Source organism: Mytilus californianus, unplaced genomic scaffold (assembly GCF_021869535.1).
Source record: "Mytilus californianus isolate M0D057914Y unplaced genomic scaffold, xbMytCali1.0.p SCAF_7, whole genome shotgun sequence".
Lineage (NCBI taxonomy): Eukaryota > Metazoa > Mollusca > Bivalvia > Mytilida > Mytilidae > Mytilus > Mytilus californianus.
Window position 1 is genome coordinate 49,296,414 of NW_026262723.1, and position 13,593 is coordinate 49,310,006.

The 13,593-nt window shown below is 32.8% G+C and overlaps 1 protein-coding gene and 1 long non-coding RNA gene across 4 annotated transcripts in view; one reads left to right on the top strand and one right to left on the bottom strand.

Annotated features, from left to right (window-relative positions):
- Nucleotides 1–13,593, bottom strand: part of LOC127709752 (uncharacterized) — a 324,446-nt gene that overhangs the window by 128,182 nt on the left and 182,671 nt on the right. The gene's annotated exons all lie outside the window — the stretch shown is intronic.
- The window catches only part of LOC127709706 (integrator complex subunit 10-like), a 318,221-nt gene that overhangs the window by 46,035 nt on the left and 258,593 nt on the right, over nt 1–13,593 (top strand). Inside the window, exon 2 of the mRNA XM_052215364.1 lies at nt 8,360–8,427. Coding sequence (XP_052071324.1) covers nt 8,360–8,427 — 68 coding nt within the window. The remainder of the gene's footprint in view (nt 1–8,359; nt 8,428–13,593) is intronic.

The following is a 13,593-nucleotide window of genomic DNA, read 5'->3' on the forward strand; positions in this document are numbered from 1 at the left end:
CCGCCCCCAAATCTCAATACATAGTTTAATAGATGAGCATCAGTTACAGCAACAAGAGTCTGCTAATTTGCATATAATTTGCATATGATTGCAAATTTTCGAAAATGCCTGATTTTCAAGAAATCTCTTGGGGGCGAATGAGTTAATAACATGCATGTAAATAAGTTATTGTTTTCTCAATTTCTGGACTGGTATTACTTTGCGAATAATCGTAATTTGTATGTAAAAAAGTCTATTTAATAAATAGCATTGCGCAGCTGTTTATTAAGTGTTCCTATATACTTGCTTTGTCAAAAATATAATTCTATTCGGGCTATATATGAAAAGGAGATTTGAAAAAAGGATCTCAAATTAAATTTTAATTATTCAACTAATAATAAATTGAGTTTTAAGCTTGTGTACCTATATATGGTAAAACCCGAGGATTTCTGTCTCCAAATTTAAGCCCTCACTTAGGTAATGATCATTTGTAGGGGGAGGCAGAAATGTCCAAGAAACCGAAATTTTAAGTAAATGTCGAAAAAATTCAAACCCATTTATCTTTTAAATTTAGCACATGAAGATACAATTTTTATTACATATTCAAATTGATTTTGTAAAAATTAGCTTGTATGTGAACTTTCGTGAAAAATCACTGTGGGCTTAAAACTGTATCGTTTGCCCATAATTGCCCTAAAGCTAAATGACATCGCCAGATTATGAGGGTCTGAATGGGGATTCATTATTTTTGTATTCTATCATTTTAGGCAATTTTTATACGACCGCAAAAAAATTTTGCGGTCGTATATTGGTATGACGTTGGGGTCGTCTTCGTCGTCGTCCGAAGACACATTGGTTTTCGCACTCTAAGTTTAGTTTAAGTGAATGGATCTCTATGAAATTTTACCATAAGGTTCAATACCACAAAAGGAAGGTGGGGATTGATTTTGGGGGTTATGATACCAACAGTTAAGGAATTAGGGGCCAAAAAGGGGCCAAAAATAAGCATTTTTGTAACTTCCAGACATAACTTGTGTGTTAGTGTATGGATCTCTCTGACATTGTACCACAAGGTTCCTTATCACAAAGGGAATGCTGGGATTGATTTTTGGGGTAATTGCCTATAAATTTTTGGAATTAAGGGGCCAAAAAAGGGCAAAAAACAAGCATTTTTCTAGTTTCATGACAATAACTTGTGTGTAAGTGTATGGATCTTTATGAAATCGTACTACAAGGTTCCATATATATCACAAAGGGAAAGCTGGAATTGAGTTTGGGGGTAATTGCCCAAAACGTTTAGGAATACTCAGGGACCAAAAAGGGGCCAAAAATAAGCATTTTTCTAGTTTCATGACAATAACTTGTGTGTATGTGTATGGATCTTTATGAAATTGTACTACAAGGTTCCATATCACCAAGGGAAAGCTGGAATTGAGTTTGGGGGTAATTGCCCAAAACGTTTAGGAATACTCAGGGGCCAAAAATAAGCATTTTTCTTGTTTCCAGACAATAACTTGTGTTCAAGTGTATGGATCTCTCTGAAATTGTACTGCAAAGTACCATACCACAAGGGGAAGGCTAGGATTGATTTTGGGGGTAATTGCCTCAAAATTTTAGGAATTAGGGGCCATAAAGGGGGAAAAAACAAGCATTTTTCTAGTTTCAGGACAATTACTTTAGTGTAAGTGCATGGATCTTGATGAAATTGTACTACAAGGTTACATATCACAAAGGGAAAGCTGGGTTTGAGTTTGGGGGTAATTGCCCTAAATGTTTAGGAATTTGGGGCCAAAAAGGGGCCAAAAAACAAGCATTTTTCTAGTTTCCAGACAATAACTTGTGTTCAAGTGTATGGATCTCTCTGAAATTGTACTGCAAGGTACCATACCACAAAGGGAAGGCTGGGATTGAGTTTGGGGGTGATGAATCAAAAGGGGGTTCAAAAAATTTGAGAGGGGATTTTTTCCCCTTTTTTTTCTTTAAAATTTAAAATAACCTGGACACAGGACTTATATATATATATATTACGTAATAGTAATGAATGTAAAATTATCGATATAGTAAATTCAGTAGAATATAACCTGTTATAATCAACGCACTGGCTTGTTAAATGTATTTTGATCTGACAATAAGAATACATTTGTTCATAATATTTTTAATTTTTTAAAATTGGTAATGTAAATGGGGAATATGTCAAAGAGACAAAAACCCGAAAAGAGCAGATAACAGCCAAAGGCCACCAGTTATATTTGATCACGTTTTAGTTTCGAAAAAGGCAAAAACCATCGTATTTTCAAAAAATCTCTAAAAGGATGATGAAAGTTTAAACGACCTTGACTGGCTATACAGGCTGAACCCTTGCACAGTCGGTCTCTTAACAGTTGCCGAATTTAAGAGCCTTTATCAAGAGATAGGCTTTACCTAGCTTTAGGGGTTTTAAAAAAAATCCATTTTATGCCAAATTCAAGGCAGTATTTTGTCGAAGAGAACAATTACCCAAAGTGCAACATATGCGAGAAGAGGTTTCATTTTCCCTTAATTTTTTTTATTGAAATGACTAATCTTTTGAGGTTAGGTCACGGAAATATATTTTAAATGAAAAGGTGCAACTGGATGCATCCCTAAAAAACAAATTTAAAAAAATATATATATAAAATGACAGGTATTCGTCAATCAGACAGCAATCCAACATTAACACAAGTAGGTTACCTGACATCTAGAATAAGAGGTTTAAGCATAACCCGCGCTGGTATCAACTGACATTGAAACAAGTATACTGCTCATAATAATTGCACATCTGTAGACTTTAATCTATAGGTATCCCGCGTTATATAAACCATCGCACACCATCGAACAGCTCATCGCACTTCGGCTCAGACCAGCGCACTTCACGCGTGACCATCAAACTTCATGATCCCCATTGCACCTCCGATCCATACATATATATACACTTCTTTTTACTTGATTTTGATAATTATACCCCACGCAACGAGTTGCGGAGGGTATAAAATTTTTGACCCGTCGGTCCGTCTGTCCATCAGTGTGTCAGTCCGTCAGTCCTGTTTCTTGTCATTGCAACTCCTCTCAAACCACACAACAGAATTTTATGAAACCTTTTCAGATAATAAGGACATACTACGTAGATGTGCATATCGGCAGGAAATTATTCAATTTTTTTTCCAGAAGTTACGCCCCTTTGAACTTATTTGCCCAATATACTACTGCAACCTTTTGTCATCGCAACTCCTCTCAAACCACACAACAGAATTTCATGAAACCTTTTTCAGATAATAAGGACATACTACGTAGATGTGCATATCGACAGGAAATTACGATTCAATTTTTTTTCCAGGAGTTACGCCCCTTTGAACTTATTTGCCCAATATACTACTGCAACCTTTTGTCATCGCAACTCCTCTCAAACCACACAACAGAATTTCATGAAACCTTTTCAGATAATAAGGACATACTACGTAGATGTGCATATCGACAGGAAATTACGATTCAATTTTTTTCCAGGAGTTACGCCCCTTTGAACTTATTTGCCCAATATACTACTGCAACCTTTTGTCATCGCAACTCCTCTCAAACCACACAACATAATTTCATGAAACTGTGTAGATAATAAGGACATACTATGTAGATGTGCATATTGACAGGAAATTATGATTCAATTTTTTTTTCTTACACTATTTTATTTCTCCAATGAAAATGTGGGGACGTGCAAACACTTTTATACCGATTTTCTAATAATGGTTTTTATTTTAAGTAATATTTTAATTCCCATAGGTATTGCCCATAGAAATAAGGTTTATTTAAGGGTTTACACATCTTCATAGCTAAAATATTTGAAACTTACATTGTATGTCACGAACAGATATCTATGACAAACATTTCTTAACTTGTCAGTATATAGATTTAATATAATAGATTTTTTTTTAAGAAACGTAGGTTTCAGCTACAGCAGACTAAGTTGGCCTAAAAATAAGAAAATGTGTTATAATTTCTAGTGAGACAACTATTCAAGAAAGTTCAAATCAAGAGGAATGTTAGCAGTTATATCTATACGACCTTCAATAATGAAAAATACAGAAACCGTAAAGTCTGTTATTAAAAGCCCGTCCCGACATGAAAAAATATGAAACAATTCAATTGAGCAAACAAACAGCCTTCTTTATAACAAAGCAATCTTGCCACAAAAAAAACTCAAATATATAACAGAATTGAAGTTACGAAAACCACTGAACTACGTGCTTTTGAATTTGGACAGACACATATATACAAAGAATGTGTGAATGTGAAGGTCCTTTATTGGTCATATAGCTCTACACTCTTATCTATTTATACATTCTTAGGCTTTCAAATATTTAGCATTGAGCGTTCCTAGAAATTTATAAAGTGTTGTTTTGTGAGGGGATCAAAATGTAGTGATGTGAATGAGTGTTTTATATGTGCAATAATTTCGGCCTCCAAACTTTAGTGAAAATCTGCAGTTGTTTCATGTATTTGATATGCAAATTATCACAAAACTAAAAGGATAAGATGGATGAATTAATAGTTGATCGTTTAACGTCCAGTGGCATCTATTATAGATTCATTATTAGGGGGAGAACTATAATTATGACTATCATATAAAAACCACTATGAATGAACATTACACGATTAGAGATGAACGATTGACGAATGCACATTACACGGTTATACACGATTGATGAACGCACGATACATGGTTAAGAATGAATGATTGATGAGCGCACGTTACACGGTTAAGAATGAATGATTGATGAGCGCACGATACACGGTTAAGAATGAATGAACGATGCAAGCACGTTACACGGAAAACAAACGGAATGATGAGCGCACAATTGGTACATGCACGATACACGCACGATACACGATGAACGCACGGAAAAATGGTCAGTTTGAATTTTAGAAGTTCTGTATATTGGTATCACGTCGTCGTCGTCCGTGTCGTGCGAAGACATTTGGTTTCCGGACAATAACTTGAGTTTAAGTGTATGGATCTCTATGAAATTTTATCAAAAGGTTCAATGCCACAAAAGGAAGGTTGGGATTGTTTTTGGGGGTGATGGTCCCAACCGTTTAGGGGCCAAAAAGGGGCCAAAACAAGCATTTTTCTAGTTTCAGGACAATAACTTGTGTATAAATATTTTGATTGCTCTGAAATTGTACCACAAGGTTCAATACCACAAGTAGAAGGTTGGGATTCATTTTGGGGGTAATTGCCCAAACCCTTCAGGAATTAGGGGCCAAAAGGGGTCTTAAACAAGCATTTTTCTGGTTTTCAGACAATAACTTGTGTTTAAGTGTATGGATGTCTCTTAATTTGTACCAAATTTTACAAAAAGAAAATATCTTCAAAATAAATATTTTTGGAAGGGGGGAAAAATATTACTTTTTTTGGATGGGGTGGGGGTAGAAAAAAAAATATTGGGTGGGGGGTCAATTTTTTTCCTCAAGATTTAAGAAATTGTCAATTTTCCAAAGAAAAAAATTGGGGTTCACAATTTATTTTGCTAATTCTTTGTTTATAGTCTGAAAACAGATTTACTAAGCATTGCCCAACAGCACAGTGTATTGCACAACAGCAAGACAGCAAGAAATCTTCAATTGAATATAAATTCAAATCATACAACCAATTTCAAGTTCTTTGACTACATTTATTCTGTGTCAGAAACCTATAATGTGTCAAATATTTAATTACAATCCAAATTCAGACCTGTATCAAGCTTGAATATTGTGACCATTTTTTGCCCCAACTGTTCAGGGTTGGACCTCTGAGGGTGTATCCAGCAGCTGGCAAAGCAGTTTATTAATTATTTTTTTTTTTTCTTACGTAGAATTGTTGTTTCACAAGATGTCACTTTAATATTTGGTACAGGTATATGATATTGAACAGTTAATACACTTTTGTTTCTGACACTGCTTAAGTGAACACTTTTCTTGTTAGAGTTATCTCCCCAAACATTTTTTTCTTGTGGCCAGGACTCCTTCGCAACCGTACAAGAAAACAAAACACTTATTTTACCAAATTGCTCATTATATCCTCAGGATGTTGAGATTGGTTTTGACTGAAGCGTTAAGGAGACTCCATATGAGAGTTATTCCCCCATATGTATTTAATATAAGTGATATGTATTTGTAACTGGTAAACGATGAGTGATAGAGACCAAGGGTCTTTTGATTTTAGGTCCTTAAGCCCTCATAGAAAAATGAGGTCAAGGTCATGTTCTAAAATTTGATTTTGTCTTATAAACTGGATTTTATAACAAAAAAATTGGTTATTAATTTGGTGATGAACGGCGGGCTGGCAGGTGGCTGCCAAACAGTGTCTGTGCATTTACTCATGAACCGTTCAACCAAAGCTTTTCAAATTTTAGTATGTTGTTACTGATGACAAAATGGAGGTCAAGTTCAATATTGACAATTTTCAAGTGTACCGTTCAGGAATCATGGTTCTTGAAAGATTGAAAAATGGTGTTTCCAGTCGTGTCTGTGCTTTAACTCATGAACTGTTCAACCAAAACTTTTCAAATTTTAATATGTTGTTACTGATGACAAAATGGAGGCCAAGTTCAATATTGACGATTTTCACTTTCACTGTTCAGGAGTTATGGTTCTTGAAAGATTGAAAAATGGTGTTTCCAGTCGTGTCCGTACATTTACTCATAAATCATTCAACCAAAGTTTTTCAAATTTTAATATGTTGTTACTGATGACAAAATGGAGGTCAAGTTCAATATTGACGATCTTCACTTTCACCGTTCAGGAGTTATGGTTCTTGAAAAGATTGAAAAATGGTGTTTCCAGTTGTGTCCATGCTTTAACTCATGAACCATTCAACCAAAGCTTTTCAAATTTTAATATGTTGTTACTGATGACAAAATGGAGGTCAAGTTCAATATTGACGATTTTCACTTTCACCATTCAGGAGTTATGGTTCTTGAAAGATTGGAAAATGGTGTTCCAGTCGTCCCTCTTCTTTAACTCATGAACCGCTCAACCAAAGCTTTTCAAATTTTAATATGTTGTGACTGATGACAAAATGGAGGTCAAGATTGTTATTGATGATTTTCACTTTTACCGTCCATATTAAGGTTCAAAGGGTCTAAAACTAAACTTTGTTTGATTTCTTCAAAAATTGAATTATTAGTGTTCTTTGAAATGCTTAATCTAATCATGTGTTTATATTTTAAATTTGAGGGCCTGTTTTCAAATTGGTCCACATTAAGGTCCAAAGGGTCCAAAATTAAACTATGTTTGAATTTAAAAAAAAATTAATGGTTTGGGTTCTTTGATGTGCTGAATCTAAGCAGATAGTTAATTGATTATAATTTGAAAGTAGATATAACATCATATCTAATTTTAGAGAACTATTTTTTAGTGGTTAAATCATATCTAATTTAAGAGAACTATTTGTATATCATTTATTCAGTTTTAGTTATTTCCCTTTGAACAGAAAATTAATAAGTATATGGATTAAACTGTTTCATTTCAACATAAATTAAATATATATAGGGTTCTTTCAAATGCTGAATCTAAACCTGTATTTAAATATTGGATTTTTGGGCCCAGTTTTCAAGTTAGTCCAAATCAGGGTCCAATGTTAAACTTTGTTTGATTTCAACAAAAATCGAATTTATGGGGTTCTTTGAAATGCTGAATCTAACCATGTATTTAGAGATTTTTGGCTCCTTTATCAAATTGGTCCACATTGAGGTCCAAAGGGTCCTAAACTAAACTTTTGTTTGATTTCATCAAAAATTGAATTCTTGGGGTTCTTTGATATGCTGATTCTAACAATGTACTTTGATTTTGGATATTGGACCATAATAGGTAAATGTCCAATTTCAAATTTTTCAGTTTTTTGACCACATTCAGTATGTGTCACAAACCTATGTTGTGTCAAATATTCAATCACAGTCCAAATTCAGAGCTGTTTTAAGCTTAATTGTTGTGTCCATACTTGCTCAACTGTTCAGGGTTCGACCTCTGTAGGAAAATCCGGTTTGCTGTCACTCTGACAGCCTCTTGTTTACAATTTTTTGCATTTTTGTCTGTTATCTTGACAATTAAAATGGATAAAAAGAAAATTTAGATAGAAAAAAATGATCAGCTAAACAACATGGCAGAAATAGTCAGTGCACTCCTTAAAGTTGTTTTGGCCAAAAATGTAAGCAGTAAAGAGCAAAAACACTCAACAGGACAAGATCTAAAAGTTTGTTTGCACTATGAACATTTGTACTTTGAGCTTTTGTTTTTTGAAAGTTTGTACTTTGAATGTTTGAAATCTGAATGTTTATACATTTTGTACATAAACATGTCTAATATTGTTTTAATTGATATTTTATATTTTCAGTTTGAAGCATATTCTTTGGAAAAAATTGGTAGAAATGTTAAGGAAGCAGCAAAACTTCTTGAAGAAATGTAAGTTGATTATGCATGACTGATTTTATCTGATCAGATGTACTTCCTTACTGAACTTCTTGAAGAAATGTAAATAGAATATATACATGATTGACTTATATATGAGGAAAATCTGCATACAGATACAAGTATCAAATATCAGAATGTGAGTTCTCATTATTGCAATACTCACCCAGTCACATTTTTCGCATTAATATAAACCTTGCAATAATTTCTGAATTTACAGTATACATGACTGATTTTATCTGATCAGATGTACATACTAACAAAACTTAACAGGAATTTAAAATACAGGACATATGTGTCACACACCAAAACTGAACAGAAAACAAGCATGGCAGATGACATTCACCAAAAGAAGACAACACCATATACCATTTGAACTCAGTAAAAAGTCTGGAAGGTAACACTTTTAAAATGATTAATTACAAACAAATAAAATATGGACTGATTAGGATTAAAATTGAAGCATAGTCTCATTGATTCATGATGAAAACAAAAACATTCTCACAAAGAATTCGGACCAAAATCTCTCTACATCTTGTGTTCAGGTTCATAATTAAGTAAATTGACTTAACACTCACTACAAAAGTCAAAAAGTCTGAAAAGACCAGTTTTTGTCTGAATTTGCATGAATTTTTACTCGACATTCTTGATTTGTCTGAATAATTTTTAAAAATTCTTGACATAGTATGAATTTGTCTAATAAGGTTCTTGATTTTTCTTGACAAGTGTCTTGACAGTATGAACATTGTCTTAAAATTTCTCGACACTTCCTGTATCATCTGATAAGAGTCTCGATTAGTCTCGACCAATTCTTGACTGTCTTAAATTTGTCTCGATCTGTCTTGACATTCTTAATAATGTCTGAATATGTCTCGACATATTCTTGACATTCTAAATAATGTCTGAATATGTCTCGACACATTCTTGACAGTCTTAAATATGTCTTGACACTATCTCAACAGTATAAATTTAGCCTGAAATGTGAACAGACTTATTCTGCACTGTTTATGACATTCTATTGCTGTTGTATACTCCTTTTTATTAAAGCTAAACTAAACTTTGAAGAATCAAGGATTAATTTGGTATAGTAAGATACCCTTTTGGTGCAACTAAGTTGGAATACCCTGAATAATCCCCCATGTAGTTTAATTTTGATTTATTTTTATTAAACATTTAAGTAATTGTTTTCACTTGGAATATTAGTCAAAGGTATTGTCAAACAGCATTTAGATTTTTGCCGTTCGCAAAACTGCCAGTCAAATTTGCTTTACTAAAATAGGTGTCTTGTATCTCTTTTGGACCCCACAATTCATCTTTTGGGTTTGTGTGGCTAAAAAAAGAGGGGGGGGGGCTTTCGTTTAGGTCAAAGAATTTGTTCCCATCTTGATTCAAAAACCTTATTCATTTTTTAGAACAACCCAAAAACATTTTTTATTCAAATGTGAGTGTTGAATTTTATAATTTTTTATCAAAAATAAATATTTGTGATAACTCCTTCCTGAAAAGAAAAAAATGTTTAGATCTATATTATGCAAGTCTGTGTGAGAACCATTTCATAAGACCGATGATTTCTATAGAAATCATTGATGGGACCAATTATAAATACATTTTTGTTATTATTCCTGGAGTAGATAATAATTTTCTTTTAATCTTTGGGAATTATTCAATTTGTTTTTATGTTAAAATAATTAACTTCATAATTTTGATGAAGAAAATCCATTTCAATTCAATTTTTTTTCATCAAAATGATGATTTTCATTTTCATCTATCAACAAACTTTTAAAATTGTAGTGGCATGGTCGGTCAACTGATAAGTTGTATGGCTGATTACAGGTAAAGCAATAACTTCTATTTGACAGTTGCGTGTACTCTGGGGTGTGGAATACCTTAATTTTATGGGGAACATCCTGTCCATGTGTAATACTTAATATATTCTAACAGATGACATTACACAAATTTTTCTTCTTTAAAATGAATGATTTGTATATCATCATAATTTGCTATTTATATAAACCACATTTTGGTATAATAATTATTTACCATATCAACATTGAATATTATGAATGTAGAATGAAATATGTCTACAGTATGTTTGTTTGAATCATTTAATTTATAAGATTTAGGAATCAAAATTTGTAATTATTTAAAAACCCACATTGAAATTGTTTTATATCAACACACCCACATTTGAATTATTTTATACTTTAGATTTCATAGCCATATTTGCATTTGTAAAAATATTTATATACCCAAATTTTGAATTATTTAACATGCCCAACTTTTATTTTTGTTGTAAAGAAGTGCAACTTGAAACAACAGTATATCATATAAAGAGAAATAAAGATTAAAGTTATATCATAAATATTGGTCATGATTGGTAAAACTCAGAACTGTCAAGTAAATTTAAGACATGATTCAAAATGTCCAGAATATGTCAAGCCATACTGAGAAAAAATAAGAATGTCGAGAATATGTCGAGAAATTTCAAGACAGTATTCAAATGTCAAGAATTTGTCAAGAAATTTTAAGACCATATTCAGAATGTCGAGAATATGTCAAGTAAATTTCATACAAATTTAATATAAATGAGAATTTGTCAAGAAAAATTAAGACACAAGTCATACTTTTGGAGAATGTCGAGTAAAAGTTCATGCAAATTAAGACAAAAACTGGTCTTTTCAGACTTTTAGACTTTTGTAGTGACTGTTTTACATGACATTGCAAGTGTAAAGTGCAAGGAACAGTTAGGAATTCGATGCCAAAGTTTTAAGAACAATTTGAAAATGTTCAGAAATGATAAACTTTCTGTTACACCAATTTCCCAGGTTAGGGGAGGGTTGAACACTCACAAACATGTTTACCCCCACTTTTTCTGTATGTTAATAGGGTTTCTGCTGGCCATTATTTCAATTTGCCAAAAAATAGTTTTGTTGGGAAAAAAATATTATTGGCCAAAGAATTAGAATGATTCAACATCGTCCATGAAGTTTATTTTTCCGGGCATCTCTGACTTTTTCCCTAATCAGTCAACTTTTTAACCTTGAATTTGGCACACCTTTTGATCTAGAAAGAAAATCATTTTATCAGCTGATTGGAAAAAGGGTCAAACATTTGATAGCTATTGGCAACAAACCTATCAATAAAAGTGTTTATTAAAGGGGCAGTAGCTGTCAAATTCATGATCACAGATTTGACTTAAATTCTCAGATTTGATTTTTAACATGCTAAAAAGTATATATCCAAGTTATAAAAAGCCCAAAAAGAAACAATTAAGAATACATGAACTTGTTATAATGTACGATGTATCAACATTTAGTGTGTGTTCTAGACACCATATTATCAACTATCTAAATGACCTCCCAAGACTTCTGACAGTCTTACAACCTGATATAAACAAAAATATTAATATACATGTAAATAGACAGACAGACATGTGAAACTGTGTAATGACCAATTTTCTAGGTCTGTTTGATTTCATGTTACTGAAGTAAAAAAAAAAATCATCGTTTTACCTGTTCATGAATGATTTTTAATTTTGTGGGACCAATCAGTCAATGAAATGGTTTTACCTGGTGGCTTTCTTATTTGACTTTTAAACTTATTGATATTTTTGAGCTTATTTGGACAAAATTGAACCAAACTGACAGCTAATGCCTAAATATAATTCCAATATTCTACTTTAATAAATGTTTTTAGTCCCCTACCGACGAAGTCGGAGGGGACTGTAGGTTTGCACTCCGTCTGTCCGTCTATCTGTCTGTCCATCCGTCAGTCCGCCAAATCAGTTTTCCACACTTTTTTTCTTCATACTTGAAGATCTTGATATGATATTTGGTGTATTGTTTTATCATGACAAGTTACAGATCAAGTTCGAATTTTGTTCAGATGTGACTATTTTGTGCAGAGTTATGGTCCTTGAACTTAGAAAATTTACTCCAATAATCAGTTTTCCGCACTTTTTTTTGTCATGCTTGAAGATTTTGATTTGATGATTGGTATATAGTTTTATCAAGAGAAGTTACAGATCAAGTTCGAATTTTGGTCTGGTCTAAAGATTTTGTGCAGAGTTATGGTCCTTGGACTTAGAAAATTCACTCAAATAATCAGTTTTCTTCACTTTTTTCGTCATGCTTGAAGATATTGATTTGATAATTGGTATATAGTTTTATCATGACAGGTTACAGATTAAGTTCCAATTTTGTTCCGGTCTGATGATTTTGTGCAGAGTTATGGTCCGTGGACTTAAAATAATTCACTCAAATAATCATTTTCCACATTTTTTTTCGTCATGCTTGAAGATATTGACTTGATATTTGTTATATAGTTTACACCATGACAAGTTATAGATCAGGTTAGCATTTTGTTCCAGTACAATGAATTTTTAACAAAAAAATATCATATATTATTTTGTAGTCTAAATCTTAGATAATGCCCCTTTAGATGGTTTGATAAAATTGTGTGAGCAAATGGCTTCACATGTCATTTAAATGAGTTGTTTTTACAACATTTAAAAAAAAAATAGTTTTGAAGTGGGTACTTTGCAATAGTTTAGCGCTCCTGTTTTAAACATATAGTTTAAACAATGGACCAGAAAAGAAAGTTTTTTTTTTAAACATCTACAAAATGAAGAAAACACTTTGATATAGAGCCCTTCAACTAAACAGGAATGATCGAATAAATCAATTGAAGATTATAAGTCACCCGACTTGCTGATTTTTATGCCTCCACCACGGCCGGGGCATTAAGTGCTGCCCTTGTCCGTCTGTACCTATGTCCTAAAATTAGTTTCCGTCCTCTAACTTTAGTTTGCCTCAACCAAATGTTATGAAACTTAAAACATAATTCTTATTACCACAAAACTCAATCAAGATCGAATTTGAGTGGCATCACATTTACAGTTCTCTAGTTATGTCCCTTAATAACGTTCTATGCAAGCGGGGGCATTATCTGTGTCCCATGGACACATTCTCCATTTTTGTAGATTTCGCGAAAGTGATACATAGCAATCCTAGATTCTGTAGTTGGCGTTGGCAGTGTCAACATTTAGGTGCAGTCTGTGGTTCAAGTTTTTTTTAGACATCAATAACTTTGTCAAACCTACTTGGAATTTTATGAAATTTGGACAGAAGGTGTTTGTGACTAAAAGACAGTATCCAGAGC